This window comes from Podarcis raffonei, chromosome 10, assembly GCF_027172205.1.
Source record: "Podarcis raffonei isolate rPodRaf1 chromosome 10, rPodRaf1.pri, whole genome shotgun sequence".
Classification (NCBI taxonomy): domain Eukaryota; kingdom Metazoa; phylum Chordata; class Lepidosauria; order Squamata; family Lacertidae; genus Podarcis; species Podarcis raffonei.
Genome location: NC_070611.1, coordinates 73920856 through 73938196, shown reverse-complemented (window position 1 = coordinate 73938196; position 17341 = coordinate 73920856). Strand labels below are relative to the sequence as shown.

At 49.4% G+C, this 17341-nt stretch overlaps 1 protein-coding gene across 1 annotated transcript in view; it reads left to right on the top strand.

Moving 5' to 3' along the window:
- LOC128422530 (oocyte zinc finger protein XlCOF6-like) overlaps positions 1–17341 on the top strand; it is a 33172-nt gene that overhangs the window by 10156 nt on the left and 5675 nt on the right. Inside the window, exons 2-3 of the mRNA XM_053406624.1 lie at positions 2041–2130; positions 12023–12980. Of these exons, the coding sequence (XP_053262599.1) occupies positions 2078–2130; positions 12023–12980 (1011 nt within the window). The 5' untranslated portion in view covers positions 2041–2077. The remainder of the gene's footprint in view (positions 1–2040; positions 2131–12022; positions 12981–17341) is intronic.

Genomic DNA, 17341 nt, shown 5'->3' with positions numbered 1-17341 from the left:
GGTTTCTAGACCACATCTCGATAACCTTCGAAGAACAACTGATATGGCAATACACTGTCAATCGCAGTGTGTGTTTCTGGGATGTGCCTGCAAGCAGCGGCAGAAAGCTTTTCTTTGTGAAGCCCCTGCAGATGCCGAGTTGCTGACCTCCTTCCAAAACGACGGGAAGCGAAAGACACACCTCCATTGCCCTGTGTCCTTCCAGCCTCTTTCCTCGCTTGCTCCCTTCTGCCGGTGTGTGTGCCTGACTTAGATATCCTGTGTGCTGTATTTTTTTACTGCTGAAACTGGATCTGCTCTCAGGAGCTAAGTTTTGTGCCTCACTGGGGACCCAGTGAGAACCGTATGCTTTGAAATCTCAGTAAACTATTACTATAGACGTCCCGCTGCTTCTGTGTGTGTTTTTGACATCAGTGTGGGACTTGCTCTACATGTGGCCCCTACCCCACCGATGCTTGGCTAAGGCCCTGGAGTTACTGTACTCAAGCATTCAAGATGGGTATTTGTGTGTCAGAGTGGTTTTTACACCAAACTCTGTCACCCCCACCACTGCATGATCTCCAAACATTACTTATTCAACAGAACTTCAACCCTGCCCCCTGCACGTTCTGAAGAAAACTTAAAATTTAATGAGAGATTCCTCCCCCCCCCGAAGCCTAACTGCAAGAGGGGGAAGGATGGGTTGCAGGTACCAGGAATGTCTCCTGGAGGGCCCATCTTCACTCATGAACCACATAGGGGAACCCCAGAGCTACTGCTTATTCTGGGGTTTGGGGAGGATAATATTTTTCCATAATACCAGAGGTTATTAGTCAATCATGCTGCTAGGGAGTCTTCCTGCCAGAGGACCACAGTCCTTATTACTATCCTACTGATTTTACTGTTGCTGCTGCTTTTGCTGTCATGGACTGGCTGGGTTCAGGGGCGGGGGAGACACCAGTCTGGGGGACCCACAAGGAAGAAGGCTCAGATCCTGGGGACTGGTGGGGGGATGGCGATCAGCAGATAGAGGGAGAAAATGGAGCAGAACGGGAGGGGAGGTGTTGCAAGCTGAGGAGGAAACAGGGTTTGGTGAGCAGGAAGAGGCTGGGACAGAGAGCAGTTCAGGCTCAGAGGGAGGAGAGGAGGGGCTAGGAGACCCAGAAGAGCCCGGCTACTGAAGCATCCAGGGAGACTCCCCCTCCGTCTGCGACCAGCTCCCCTCTCCCCTGGTCTCCTAGAGCACACAGAGAAACCCGGTTCAGACCCCATGATCCTGCACATGATATTAAGATCGTGTTTCCCTGCCCCCCAACATGCATCACTTTAATTTTCTTGACAATGAGCTGTATTTTCTGTCCAATCACACCGTTTGGAGAGCTCTTTTTGGAGCTCCTTGCAATCTCTCTTTGTTTGAACAATCCTGGACAATTTACTGCCACCAGCAAACTTTGCCCCCTCCCTGCTCACTCCTATCTGTTGAAAAGCCACGGGTCCCAATACTGATCTATAGGGGACTCCACTTTCTTCTTCTCTCCAGCATGTGTTTTTGAGTTGCATGTTTGCCTGGAATAGCCAGCATAAAGCTTTGCTTCATGAAGCCCCTGCAGATGCCGAGTTGTTGACTTCCCTCCCAGGCGACAGGAAGCGACACACACACACCTCCATTGCCCTGCGTCCTTCCAGCCTCTTTCCTCCCTTGCTCCCTTCTGCCGGTGTGTCTGCCTGACTTAGATATCCTGTGTGCTGTATGATTTTACTGCTGAAACTGGATTTGCTCTCAGGAGCAAAGTTTTGTGCCTCACTGGGGACCCAGGGAGAACTGTATGCTTTGAAAGCTCAGTAAACTATTACTGAAGAATTCCTGCTGCCTCTATGTGTGTTTTTGATGTCAGTGTGGGACTTGCTCTACACGTGACCCCTACCCCGCTGATGCTTGGCTCATGCCCTGGAGTTGCTCTGCTCCAGCATGCAAGATGGTTTTTGCACCAAGCTCTGTCATCCCCACCACTGCATGATCTCCAAACAGTACTTATTTAACAGAACTTCATCCCTGCCCACTACACATTCTGAAAAAAACTTGAAATACTGAAATTGAATGGGAGATTTCCCCCCAAGCCTATTTGCAGGATGGGGAAGGAGGGGCTACAGGTATGAGGGAAGTCTCCTGGGGGGCCCATCTTCACTCATGAACCCCATGGAGCAACCCCAGAGTCGTGCTTATTCTGGAGTTTGGAGAAGATAGTACTTTCCCATATTCCCAGAAGAAGTTATTCAATCATGCTGCTAGGGAGTTTTCCTGCCAGAGTGTATATTACTATCATACTGATTTTACTGCTATGGCTGCTTTTGCTGTCATGGACTGGCTGGGGGAGGGGGGGGGAGGCACCAGCTGGGAGACCCACAAAGGAAGAAGGCTCAGATCCTGTGGACTGGTGGTGGGATGGCAATGAGCAGAAAGATGGAGAAAAGGGAGCAGAATGGGAGGGAAGGTGTTGCAAGCTGAGGAGGAAACCGGGTTTGGTGAGCAGGAAGAGGCTGGGGCAGAGAGCAGTTCAGACCCAGAGGGAGGAGGGGAGGGGGCCAGAAGACCCAGAGGAGGCCGGCTGCTGAAGCATCCAGGGAGACCCCCCCTCCTGCTGCGACCAGCTCCCCTCTCCCCTGGTCTCCTAGAGCACACAGAGAAACCCGGTTCAGACCCCATGATCCTGCACATGATATTAAGATCGTGTTTCCCTGCCCCCCAACATGCATCACTTTAATTTTCTTGACAATGAGCTGTATTTTCTGTCCAATCACACCGTTTGGAGAGCTCTTTTTGGAGCTCCTTGCAATCTCTCTTTGTTTGAACAATCCTGGACAATTTACTGCCACCAGCAAACTTTGCCCCCTCCCTGCTCACTCCTATCTGTTGAAAAGCCACGGGTCCCAATACTGATCTATAGGGGACTCCACTTTCTTCTTCTCTCCATTTATTGGAGTCTCCATTTATTACTGCGTGTTCCTCCCTCCTCCCATCCTTTTGTGCTGCAGAGGGAACCCTGCGGAAAAGTTATGGGGTGAATTTTGCTTCCCCACACATCCAACACTGCTCAGCATTGAGGGAAATGGAAGAGGAAACCTGGCCACAATCCAAGACACTGAGGTCAGCAGAAAGCAAAGCAAAGCCTACTCCAAGGGAAGCCGCTTCAGCTTCCAGCCCGTCTGCTCCCACAATGGCTGAAGAAGAATTGCCCTTTGGGAATGGCGGAGCTGAATGGAAGAGGGCGAGGAAGCCCCACAATCGCTCCTGCTGGAGGAATAGGGGCACTGACCCCTATACTCAAAGGTGATGGCCACTTCTGGAATCCTTGAAGGAATTCCCCCCACCCTGGTCCCATGCAGCTGGGCTCACTTGCCAGAGCCACCTGCATGGCCTGCCAACAATTCCCTTCATCCCTAGTCTTGCTAGCTTGGGATGGTGGGATCTGTAGTCCAAAAACAGCTGGTGACCCAAATTTGGGAAACTCTGTTCTCCCTGAAGGACAAAGGAGGATTCACCTGCATTAGAACATCAGGTGAGCCCTGCAGGATCAGGCCCACGGGGGGCCCTGTCCTCCCAGGGACCAAGCAGGGGCCTCTTCTGGGAAGCCCACTGGCAGCACTTGAGCACCAGAGAAGGACGGCTGCCTCTGATTGGGGAAGCACATTTCTTCTAGGGGCACATTTCTGGGGAAGTTTAGGGAAGTGTTTTAATGTTTAATGCCGTACAGTGGTACCTTGGGTTAAGTACTTAATTCGTTCCGGAGGTCCGTACTTAACCTGAAACTGTTCTTAACCTGAAGCACCACTTTAGCTAATGGGGCCTCCTGCTGCCGCCACACCGCCAGAGCACAATTTCTGTTCTCATCCTGAAGCAAAGTTCTTAACCTGAAGCACTTTTTCTGGGTTAGCGGAGTCTGTAACCTGAAGCGTATGTAACCTGAAGCGTATGTAACCCGAGGTACCACTGTATTGTGTGTTTAGTATTGGGCTGGGAGCCGCCCAGAGTGGCTGGGGAAGCCCAGCCAGATGGGCGGGGGATAAATAAGAAATCATTATATATATTCTTATATGGGGTCCCCACGATGCTCCCCAGCCTGGCTCCAGACTGCCAGGGAAGCTGCGGTGTGTTTTGCTGCAGGTGAGCCTGCCCTGTGCAACGCTGGGCTCTTAAAGGAACTTGGAGCTCCAGGCGGAGGGGCCACAGCTTCCCCACACTTGTGAAGCAGCCATGGGAGTGATGGGGAGGCAGGCGGCTTGCGGTGGGGAGTGGCGTGGAGTGGAGGAATCCGCGAGAAGGAGCTTCTGGAGCCTGGGCACCCCACTCCTTGCTGCTCCCTGAAGGTTTCCTGAGCCTCCCCCCTTTTCATTTCAAGGATTGGGGGACCTCAGCATCCCAGGGTTGCTTAGTTCTGGGGGTGGGGAGTCAGCTATTTTGTTTGCTGAGGGCAGGAGTCACACTCCTGTCACATTGTGTTGTGTCTGTCTTTTAGGTAAGGGGGTGAGGCTCAGGTGGAAATGCAGGGAGAAGCAAAAAATCCTGGGGTGCAGAGTTACTCCGCTGCCCAGCTCATCAGGGTGTCAATCCCCGGGGGTCCCTCTGGTCAGCAAAAGAAGGAGTCTCCAGCCATGTTAAATATGCAATACAGCGGTCAGCAGACCTGATCTTTATTTGTTGAAACAAGGTTCAAACACAAAGATTGTTTGGTTGTGTTATGAGGGGTGGGAAGCTGCTCCTTTATCCCTTATGGGGTATCCAAGAGCCCATATAGGGTCCTTTTGTAGGTTCTCTATTGGTAGGAGGAAATAACAGAGGCCAACCAGAGAATATTGAGAAGCAAAGCAGCTAGTAAGCCTGATCTTTACTGAAGCTGTTGCAACAGGGTGTTCCCCCCACAGGGAGGAGAGAGGAGGACCTCTAACAAAGTAGTGCAAGCCCTTATAAAGACATTTTGAAATTGCCCCCCTGGAGCCCAAGACCGCCCCCCAAAAAAATCATAAATACATCACAGAAGGTGTGTAGCCCAAGACCACCCCCAAGACATCATACCTACATGAGAGAAGGGGTGGACTACAACAGAAATCTGAGTGCAGTGTTTCTCTCCTGTCTGCCAAGTTACCTGATTGGAATACCTGGGCATCCTGGCCACTCTATTGTTATGATAGCTGTTCAGTTCCTGAATCCATGTTACAGGCTCACCCTATTCATATCTTAAATGTGCCCTTAAGACAGGATTTGTGCACAAAGAGACAATGGACAGGTTTCCCACTTTGACCTTGCAGAGAATTTGGGAGGGAGAAAATGGTTCCAGAAATTTTCTGTGCTTCCTTGCTTGGAACATTTATTTTATATATATATTAGACCTTAAAATTCTTACAACAATTGCATATGGTTGCATGAACTTTTAAGACCTCTCCCCATTTCCCACAATACATTTTTTCACAGCATCATCCATACATCACAAATGTGTCACAAAGTAGGAGTGTTTGGAATTTAGAAACATGAGCCCGTCACCCAGCCCTGTCAAGAACCCCAATTTCCCACACCTTTTAACTACCCTCTTCCCAAAGAACCATAATAGTATTTACACATCCCCCTATCTGCAAGGCTTTCCTGCGCTTCTCCTCTGAATGCATCAGGATTCAATCCACCATCCGGATGGATTTCTGCCTGGGGCATGTGCTGCCCTTGATCGCCTCCTGCCTCCTAAGGGATTCTGGATTATGAATTGGATCCCCCAATTCCAGATGAGTCATCAGGCGTTGGAAACCAGGAAATCGGTCAAACCGTTGACTTGGCTATTATTTGACGTTTCTACAGTTTTCTATACAGTATTGGAGAGTCGGAGGAAACAGTCCGATTCATGGTATCCGCTTCTTGCTACAATTGTATAGGATGCTTCTCTGAGCCTCTTTGCTGTTGTGCATTGAAGGTGCCTGTGCAAATGGTCATTGTCCTGGCCTTAGTCAGAGGCTGTGGTGGGGACTTGGGGTTTTGGGGGAGTCGTATAACTGTCCCCCCATCCTGGTTTGAAGAGCACCAATACCTAAAGCACGGACGCACGGCTCGTGGCGTGGGGTGGGCGAGGGAAGGATTTTGCAATGTAAACATTGGGGGGGGGGAACCCACTTTGTAATTATATTGCGGGATCAGCCCCTCCCCCGCTCTCCTGATATACAGGTGGAAGGGGGGGGGACAAACCTTCCTCCCCGCCCCCGCTCAATTCTTTCCCTCCCCTCCCTGCACATCCTTCTCCCACCCCGCCCCCACAACCCCAAATCCCCTCCCCAATATGTTGCTCCTCCTCCTCGCCATCCGACCTCTGTTCCGTGAATGGGGGGGGGATGAGCCCCCCTCCCAAACTGCCTGCTTCTCCCGGAAGTGGAGCTTCTGCTCCGGATTGCTGATTTGCGCCGTAGCTCTAGGGGCGCGCGCTTTCGGAAAGGGGAGGAGAGGCGGCAGGGGGGGGACACCCCCCCCGTGGATATTGCAGGAAAGGAAAGGAGAATCTGGAGCGAGGACAAAGAGGTAATATGGTTGCGGGGGGAGGGGAGAAAAGGACCCAGAGACCCCCGCCAGCTCCCGAAAGCATCTTTCGTGGGCCCCTTAGGCGCCTTGGCAGCGGCGGACATGGGGCCCCCACCCAGGGGGTCCCCACGAAGGCCTCCTTCCCCGTTTCCCCCGCACAGGCATCCCTGGGGCCCTGTGGGATCTGCACGGAGAAAGGCGGGCCATGAAAGGGTTAACGGGCGCGAGAGACCCCTGGATAGAGACCCCCTTGTGACTCGTGTTCGGGGGGAGTCCTCTGGATGGAGAGATGGGGCGCGCAGGGCGAGGGGTGAGCCCCGCCAAGTCGGCCTCTGGGTGCAGGGGAGACTCCGGGAAAGAGGGAGGGGGTCGAATAAGTCGGGGGGAGCATCCCTGGGGCGGGGAAGGGCAGCATTGGCGTGGGGGCGGGGAGAGAGAAAGGAAGACCAGTCCTTGGGGAGACGTCTCCATCGTGGCGCCCGCGGGGAATCTCCAGAGCGGCCACCTTGGCTTCTCCCTGCGGCCCAGGAATCGACCCCCCCTTCAAGGCGACCAAAGAGGGATCCCTGGAAAGTGGGGGGTCCTGTCCCCCCACCCCTTCCTTCCTGCAAGCTCCATCCTCTGCCCGCCCCCATAAGCCCCTGCCCAGACGCAGCGCTTCTGCCCAGTCCAACCATTGGTCCCCTGGAGAGGAGAGGAAATCCCGAGAGGAAGAGCGGAGGGGGGAGGCCTTCTCAGAAGCGGCTCTTTGTTTCCGCAATCCCACCCAGGAAGCAGCCAGAAAATTTTTCCTCTCTCTCAGGCTTCCATCTTTATTGTCTTTTCCTCTGCCTGGTTCATTGAGGATGAGGATAATGTACACCTGTCATCAGAAACAGGGGTGCAGAGTCCATGGAATGGCTCTCAGGCTTGATATAGAAGGTGCACCTCAAAAGCATTTCTGTTCCTCTTATTCTTTTTAGGTAGTGTCAGAGTGACTGACAAGCTGAGATACAACCCATCAGCATCCGGTGATAGTGATTGCATGAATCTTCCCAGTCAAAGGACCCATTTTCATGATAGACAATATCTCTGACTGGAGGCTCAACACACAGGGTGCGCCAGCTTTGAATCACAAAGAGTAAAACCACCAGAACCTTCTTGAACCAATAGACCAAGAATGATCTGTATGCATTAGATCAACACTTTTCTTTTTCTGAAAAATGGAGCCATGACACTTAAAGGTCAGCACCAACAGTGTGAATTGTGCTTGGAAACACACTGGAAGCCAGGGAAGATCCTTTAGGACCAATGATATGTGGTCTTGGTGGCAGCTCCCAGTTACTAGTCCAGCTCCCCCATTCTGGATTAGTTGCAGTTTTTGGGTCACCTTCAAAGGTAGCACCACGTAGAGGCGCATGGCAGTGGTCCAGGCAGGAGATAACCAGAGCATGCACCACTTTAGTGAGACAGTGTGCAGGCTGGTAGGGTCTGCCTGTCACCTGTCCCACAGGGACAGTGCTTCCGTCTTGTCAGGATTTAACCTCAATCTGTTAGCCACCATCTATCCTCAAACCACCTACAGGTACCAACACAGGGCATTCACTGGTTCATCTTCACTGGTTCCAATTTAAAAGAGAAGAGCCTGGTATCATCCACATGCGTGTGAACACCAGCCAAAACTCCCTCAGCGGCTTCATATAGATATTAAAAAGCATGGGGAGAGGACAGAGCCCTGAGGCACCCCACAAGTGAGCACCCAGGGGTCTGAACACTTATCCCCCAACACCACTTTCTGGACATGGCCCAGGAGGAAGGAGGGGAACCACTGCACAGCAGTGCCCCCAGCTCCCCTAGAGGGTCCAGAAGGATACCATGGTCAAAGGTCTCCAAAGCCGCTGAGAGATCCAGCAGAACCAGGAAACAGCGCAACCAGGGCAATTTCAGTCCCATGATGAGGCCTGAATCCCAATTGGAAGGATAATGGTGGCAGAAGCTTTCCTGGTCCTGCACCCCCAAAAGCTCCAAGCACAAGACTTTCATTAGCTTTGAAGGGGCCATCGGATACTTGGTGGCCTTTTCTTCAAAAGACAAATATTCTGAATACTTTTTAATTGATGTATGATATAAATAGCACTTCTGTTTTACATATTTCACATTGGAGAGATTTTGCTACACAGGTCTGAGTTCATTGCTGCCTGAAACTGCTGTGTTAGCAGTACAGCAAGTGTGGACAGTGTGTTTGGGGGTTCAGGGCTGCCTAGACAACAAGAGCCCCTTCTCAGCCTGGCTTATATGGTCCCAAGGAAAGCAGAGCAGTACGTTAGGCACCAACTTGGCTGCAGGAGTGGCTGGAAGGAGGTGTACAGGACACCATCCAACCCTCTTAGAGACTTTTCTTTTCCTAAAGAAAACCAGGCAGCAAAGGTTTAGGACCACAGTTTTCCTTCTCGAGGACCTCGCTTCCCAGGTTGACGAGCTCCATCTGCCCTTCACTTTCCTCTGCAGTATGGGCAGAATCTGCCTTCCTGACTGTGGGATTCACTGTTGTTCTCATCCTCTCCATCCACCAGGGCCTGCCTTCACCTGCAGCAGAATTCCCCAACCCACCAAGGATTTGAGACCCATCAGGTATCCTCACCTGGTTTAGCCGGCCGGTTGAAACTGTTCCTGGGATTGTGACCCCTATTCTATCCTGACAGCTTCTGGAAGCCACGGGTGAGAACTGAGTGCAGGTTGGGGACCATTGATGGATAGATTGCCCCATAAGGAGCATGACATGACCGCCAGCAAAGGAACTAATGCTCTCCTAACACCCCAAGACATCGTATAATTATGATATTTGAGACAGAACCGCAATAAATTCGTCTCTAGAAATAACATATCTTCAGGCCATAAATAAATTAATACTACTTATTCAAGGTACTACATATTCCACTAAGTACAGTTTATCTATTTGCCTTGAATATCACCTTTTTTAAAAAAAAATAAATTTTTATTAAGATTTTAAAGGTTACAGGAAAAAAAGAGCAATCAAAAATGAAGAAAAAAAATGAAAAACAATACACATCCAAAAACCAAAAAAAGAGAAAAACAAATAAAAAACAAGTCAAACCTTTAACTCACTTACTTACATCCACTTATTTTCTTGACTTCCTCACACCTCCCATTTTTGTATTCTAATTCAATTAGATATTCCAGCAAATCCTTCCAGCTTTATTTTAATCCCAATAATTTATCTTAACATACTATAATTCCCCTCTTTATATTCTAATTCATATAAATATTCCAACCAGTCCTTCATCTTATTTTTATCCTTATATCTTATCTTATTATACTATAATTTCCCATTCTTTCTTTCACCAAATAACCATCCACTTTTACTTTATCCAATCTTAACTCTCATCCAAACCTATATATCTATACTTATTCTTAAGACGTTTCCCTAAGGTCAAAAAAGATTCCATTCCACGAATTTCCCATCTCTCATTAAGAAAACAAAAAACAAATTATATTATATACACTTTAAATTCCCAATTTCCTTCCACCAGATCCCCTCCCCGGTTTCGGTCCCCAGCAAAAGTCCATCAATCTCGTAAAGCCATCAACCCAGAGATCTTAAATCCGAGGCTCTTAAATCTCTTTCATGTCCCCTCTGCCGGTCTTTTTGATAGTCTTTGGTATTGAAAACCAGATCTCGGGGAAGCTCCAACCCAACGGTAATCATATTCCTTCCTGCCAAACTTCCATGGTTAAAAATAGAGCCTATAGGATATTCCAAATCTTGTTTCACGCTCCTTTCAAATCCAAAGGCCCCCGAAACTCCAACCTCCACCTGGCTCAGATTTGTAATCCAAAGGCCATCTGATCTCCACATAAAGTGATCTCTCCATCTTTCATTTTCCAAACCAGGCCAGGCTTCCATCTCCAAAAATTTGCTTCTCCTTGTTGCCATCATGTCAGGCCTCAAATTGTAGTTCACCATTTGCATCTGTAGGGTTACAGCTCCCCCTTTCTTCACTTCAATCACAACATAATTCTCCTTCTCAAATTTTCCGGTTTGTTCAGTTGAAGGAGGTTCCTGTGCCGAATTCTTATCGAGTTCTTTACTAATACCCACTTTTGTTCCCAAAGTTATAACATTAGTAGTCAAAACATTTATCTGGTCTTGCAGCTTTCCCAAGAGAAAAAATGTCCTGTTCAATTCAGACTCAATTTCCTTCCCGACCGCCATCCTTAAACAGTCCAAGGTCAAAAAACAATTTCCCAGCTGCTCCTTAAAACAATGTCCCAAAGCTCCCTCTAGAGGGATTCAAGTTCCTTTTCACTCCTTTCAGCACAGACCCAAAAGTCCCATACGTTAAATTGTAACAGTCCTTCCTTCGTTTTAAACATAAGCTTGTAACAAAGATAGACAATAGAAACAAAGTCCTCTTTTGTATCTTGACAGCTAACTTGACAGCTGTCAAATTGATCTATTCATCGTCAATGGGCTCTCACGGACCACTCCCGGGTTCAGGGAAGTGGCACTTCAAATCCCAAATTTTGTCCTTCTCCTGCAGGCTCCCCTGCTTCCAAGAAAAATTGATGGTAATTTCAATCAGTAGAATTAAAATCCTTTACATAAAACTCCACGACCTTAGTTGACAGGTTCTTTGCTTCAGTTTATTTACAGAAAGGGGAGGCGGACTTCCTGTTTGGACATTCCCCGATCGGTGCCAATTTAAAAATACTTTAAAAGTCCAATTTCCGTTCTACTCACGGGTTGTTGTTTGAAATCCAATTGTCCACAAGAAAAAGTCAGCGCTCTCCGGCAACGGCTGTGTGGCTTCACTCCGTAAAAATAGCAGTCAATTCGAAACACCGCCCCGCTCACCCCACATCACTTCGGAACCCCCGAAAAGGGGTTTCCCTGTGGCTGGGGGGGCTCCTGGTGTCAGCCAAATCCCACGTTCCCAGGCTTCCTCCGCCTGGGATTTTTAAAGGGTCTCCGCCTTCGCTGCGGCGGCAAGACCCGATTTTCGCGGAGCGGGTTCCTCTGGATCAGAGAAATTCCGCCATTGCCGATGGTGCTAACCCGGAAGTCCTGAATATCACCTTTAAAGTGTCATTTTAGGATAGTTCTGTATCAGAAGACGGGCACGAGATCAGACAGTACATTCTTTTAAAAATCATGCTGCTTTATTAACTTTGATTGAGGATTATGAAAGTTGCTAATGAATTACTATCATTTAATGACATTGCAACTTCATCTCCTAAAAATTAGGAACATGGGTAGGAGGTGGGGGAATGTAGGAGACGTTGAAATAGGAGAAGGTGCTAATGGAGCTTGATGTGTTCCCCTTCCCTTAGTTCTCTTCCTTGAAACCCAAACAGGATTTCCTTTCCTCCCACTCTGAAGAAGGAGATGAAGACAGTCAGAACTCCAGTGAATGGGGCACCTTTCGTTTCATTAGGAATAGACATTAAAATGTGTGAAATGTGGAATATGCTTCAATGAATGAGCACACATAGTTCACATCAACGACCTCCAACAGGGGAGAAACCATTTAAAGGTATGGAGTGCGGAAAGAGCTTTAGTGATAATGGAAAACTTAGAACACATCAACGGACACATACAGGGGAGAAACCATATAAATGTATGGAGTGTGGAAAGAGCTTCAGTCAGAGTGGAGACCTCAATATACATCAACGGACTCACACAGGGGAGAAACCATATAAATGTATGGAGTGTGGAAAGAGCTTCAGTATCAGTGGAAACCTTAGAACACATCAACGGATTCACACAGGGGAGAAACCATATAAATGTATGGAGTGTGGAAACAGCTTCAGTCAGAGTAGACACCTCAATATACATCAACGGACGCACACAGGAGAGAAACCATTTAAATGCCTGGAGTGCGGAAAGAGCTTTAGTGAGAATGGAAAACTTAAAACGCATCAACGGACTCACACAGGGGAGAAACCATTTAAATGTATGGAGTGTGGAAAGATCTTCAGTAAGAATGGAAACCTTAGAACACATCAACGGATTCACACAGGGGAGAAACCATATAAATGCATGGAGTGCGGAAAGTGCTTCAGTCAGAGTGGACACCTTGATATACATCAACGGACTCACACAGGGGAGAAATCATATAAATGTATGGAGTGTGGAAAGAGCTTTAGTGATAATGGAAAACTTAGAAAACATCAGCGGACTCACACAGGGGAGAAACCATTTAAATGCATGGAGTGCGGAATGAGCTTTGGTGATAATGGAACACTTAAAAAACATCAGCGGACTCACACAGGGGAGAAACCATTTAAATGCCTGGAGTGCGGAAAGTGCTGCAGTCAGAATGGAGACCTTAGAAAACATCAACGGACTCACACAGGGGAGAAACCATTTAAATGCATGGAGTGCGGAAAGAGCTTCAGTCAGAGTGGAAATCTTAGAAAACATCAGCAGACACACAGGGGAGAAACTGTTTAAATGTATGGAGTGCGGAAAGAGCTTCAGTCAGAGTGGAAATCTTAGAAAACATCAGCAGACACACAGGGGAGAAACTGTTTAAATGTGTGGACTGTGGAAGGAGCTCCAGTCAGAGTGGAACCCTTGATTTATGTGAACAAACTCACACAAAACACAAACCTTATAAATATCAGGAAAGTAGATAGAGGTTCAGTCTTGGTGGAAATTCTAAATCAACAGATTCATGGACAGGAAGAACCCTACAAACCATCAACAGACTCAAAGAGGAGAAGCAGTTTAAATGAAAAGATTGCAAAAAGTGCTTTATTTACAATGGAGTGTTTAAGGAAAACCCAGAGACTCTCAGATGTAAGAACCCATTTAGATGTATGGAGTGTTGGAGGTCTTCCTCTCAGAGTCCACTCTTTTCTTCACAGAAATGAACTCAGGAGGAAATCAGTCTTTGACACATGTTGTGTATGTGAAGTTCTGGTTTTTTATGTGTAAAACTCTATCGTAATAAAATATTGAAGGCAATGTCAAACAATGTGATTATGATCTAAGATGTAAAGTGCCTTTTGATAGAGAAGGGGAGAGCGTTTGTCTGGATTGATGGTGGTCAATGAGGATTAGGGCTGGGCGATATATTGTCCAAACTGGTTTCTAGACCACATCATGATAACCTTTCAAAAACAATTGATATGGCAACACACCAAGAATCACAGTGTGTGTTTCCAGGATCCTCATTTGCCTGGAAGCTGCTGGCAGAAAGCTTTGCTTCGTGAAGCCCCTGAATATGCTGAGTTCCTGACTTCCCTCCCAGGCGACAGGAAGCGAAAGACACACCTCCATTGCCCTGTCTCCTTCCAGCCTCTTTCCTCCCTTCCTCCCTTCTGCCAGTTTGTGTGCCTGACCTAGATATCCTGTGTGCTGTATTTGTTTACTGCTGAAACTGCTGTACTCAAGCATGAAAAATTGGTGCATATGACTGGTTTTTGCACCAAACTTTCTCACCCCCAACCATGTATGATCTCCAAACACTGCTTCTTCGCTAGAACCTCTCCCTGTCTCCTACACATTCAGAAAAAACTTAAAATACTGTAATTTAATGGGAGATTTCCCCCCAAGCCTTCTTGCAAGAGAGGGAAGGAGGGGCTGCAGGTACCAGGGAAGTCTCCTGGGGGCCCCATCTTCACTCATGAACCCCATGGGGCCACCCCAGATCTACTGCTTATTCTGGGATTTGGGGAAGATAGTACTTTTCCATAGTCCCAGAAGTTATTAATCTTCCAGCCAGAGGACCAGTGTGCATATTATTATCATACTTATTTTACTGATGTTGCTGCTGTTGCTGTCATGGACTGGCTGGGTGAAAAGGGGGGGAGGCACCAGCTGGGGAACCCCCAAGGGAAGAAGGCTCGGAGTCCGGGTGCTGTATGCCCCCTAAGTCTACTCCTAGGTCTGTTCAATAAAAGGCTAATTTGGTGTTATTGGGGGGGGGGCCCAGGTGCGAGGCTGCTCAGCCACCCAGCTCATCAGGCAGAGCCCGTGGGTCCCTGCAGAATAAAGGAAGGAGTCCGGCCACCAACCGGAGCAAATAGCTGTAGATCAAAGTTTATTGCGCAACAGGTCCAAAGAGGAATTGAACCCCGAGGATGGGGTGACAAGGACTTTTAAAAGTTTCTATCTTATCCCAGCACGCAGTTCGTGGAGCATCATCACTACATCATCACTACATCAGGAGGTGAAAAAACCTATCTGAGGATGAACTGTAGCAGGAACCCCCCCACCCCAATCATTCTGTTTGTACAAACTTCACACACACACACACACTCACACACTACATACGCCACATTTCTGTTATAAATTCATAGAAAAGCAACCATACATCGGATTTGCACTGTTCCATTTTATTTTACTCCATATGACAAGAACTATCAAAGGGGGGTGGCTTGTTCCTGGTCAGCCATAATCCCTTCACCGTCTCAGCACATCCACAGGAGCCCTGCCCAGTTGCTATGCCAACCCTGATGATCCCAGACAGAAGACAATCAAGATCACAAAGAACTTGTATATGGGCAGGAAACTGCAAACTCCCCTTTGTCTCCTGGAAGTGACTCATGGGGAGGGGGAAAAGGAGGAACCAGCCAGGTGACAAGACACTCAGGTTACCACCAACTCCTCCCTCAACCCCTCCTTTCTGTAATGTATGCATGATGTTTCTGGGGGTGGGCTTGACCTAGAGGAGGGGAATTTCAAAAAGTTTTTATAAGACCTTGCACACTATTTTTCGGGGTCTTTCCTCTCTCTTGCAAGTGAGTGGAACACCCTGTTGCAACAGTTCAATAAAGGCCAAGCCTACAGGCTGCTGTTTTGCTCCAATTTATCCTGGTTGGTGTCTTTACTTTTTGTCCAAGGGAGCCCTCGGATTTTTCCGGTAACAGTACAAATTCCAACGCGCTTTAGTTCTGGGCTGCTTCACTCCTTGCATGAATTTTACCTGGGTGTCGGGGCTGTGTGCGCAAAAGCCAAAGCCCCATTTTCCCCCGTAACGCAGGAGTCACAGAGTCCAAGCCGCTGCTCAATGTACACCAGTACCTAAAACACGGACGGATCTAATCTCGTGGCGTGGGGTGGGGGAGGGAAGGATTTTGCAATGTAAACATTTTGGGGTGGGAGACCCCACTTTGCGAGTGGATTGCCGGGATCCGCCCCTCCCCCGCTCTCTTGATCCCCAGAAGAAAGAAGGGAGGGGGAAAACCTTCCTCTCCTTCGTCCCCCTCAATTCCTCCCCTCCCGGCACATCCTTCTCTCACCCCGCCCCCACAACCCCAAATCCCTCCCCCATACGTTGCACCTCCTCCTCCTCTTCCTCCTCCTCGCCATCCGACCTCTGTTCCGTGAATGGGGGGGGGGATGAGCCCCCCTCCCAACCTGCCTGCTTCTCCCGGAAGTGGCTCTTCTGCGCCGGATTGCTGCTCTGCACCGCAGCTCTAGGGGCGCGCGCTTTCGGAAAGGGGAGGAGGGGCGGCAGGTAAATCCCACCCACCCACGTGGATGTTGCAGGAAAGGAAAGGAGAATCGGGAGCGAGGCCAAAGAGGTAAAGGGGTCGCGGGGGAGGCGAGAGAAGGATCCAGAGACCCCCTTGAGCTCCCCAAAGCGCCTGTCGTGCATCTGGATCCCTGCACGCGTGCTGCGAAGGGGGTTTTCCTTGGGCCCTTAGGAAGCCCACCCAGGGGGTCCCAACGAAGCCCCCTCGCCCCATTTCCCTGCGCAGGCATACCTGGGACTCTGTGGGTTCCGCACGGAGAGAGGTGGGCCATGAAAGGATTAACGGGCGTGAGGGACGCTTGGATAAAGACCCTCCTGTCCCTCCCCTGCTCGTCTTGGGGGGGCCCTCCGGACGGAGAGATGGGGGCGCAGGGCGTGGGGTGAGCCGCGCCAAGGGGGGCATCTGGGTTCAGGGGAGACTCTGGGACAGAGGGAGGGGGTCGAGGAAGTGGGGAGGGGGAGCATCACTGGGGCAGGGAAGGGCAGCAATTGGGGGGGGGAGAGCTAGGAAGACCAGTATTTGGGGAGACGTCTCCGTGTTGGCGCCTGCAGGGATTCTCTGCCTTGGCTTCTCCCTCCCACCCAGGAATCGGCCACCCCTTCAAGGCGACCAGAGAGGGATCCCTGGAAAGTGGGGGGTCGTGTCCCCCCACCCCTTCCTTCCTGCAATCTCTATACTTTTCCCACCCCTTAAGCCCCTGCCCTGTCCAGACTGTTGCAGGAATTTATGTATAAGTTGGGGGGGGGGTTGCCCCTTCAGCAGATATCATGCACATGCAGCCCACTACCTAAATCAGCACCATCACTTTTGTGAGTTGTCCCCACAAAGCACTTCACCACATTCTTCCTATCTATTCAAAGGGCCTTTGCTGCACAATACCAAATGTAAGAAGTCACAGATCAATGTCTCTATGTACTGGCTCACTGGGGTAACTTCAGAAATTCCTATAGACATGTGAGCTCAGCTCCTCAGCAGCCCCTCTGCCTGAGGGATAATCCCTGGCCTCCTGATACCTGAGTGCCAGACAGGTAGCCATTCCACAAAGAACCAACCCAGATGAAGACAAAAGGGTGTGATTAGCTTGGCTGGGAAACAGGGAATGTCCGCCCACCCTTTCCCACAGGTGGGTGGGGTTTGTGGCACCAAGATAGGGCTCACCTGGGCGGGTGCCTCCCACCTGCTTGGGCCGGCCTTTGACCCGCCCTTGGTCAGGAAGGACAATGGATGGCCAGCCGGGGGTGGGGCAAAGGCCAAAGAAAAGAGGCTGACCCCTTTGTCCAAGCCTCTTTGGGTTTTCTTCCTTCCAGAATCAGGATCCTCAGGAGC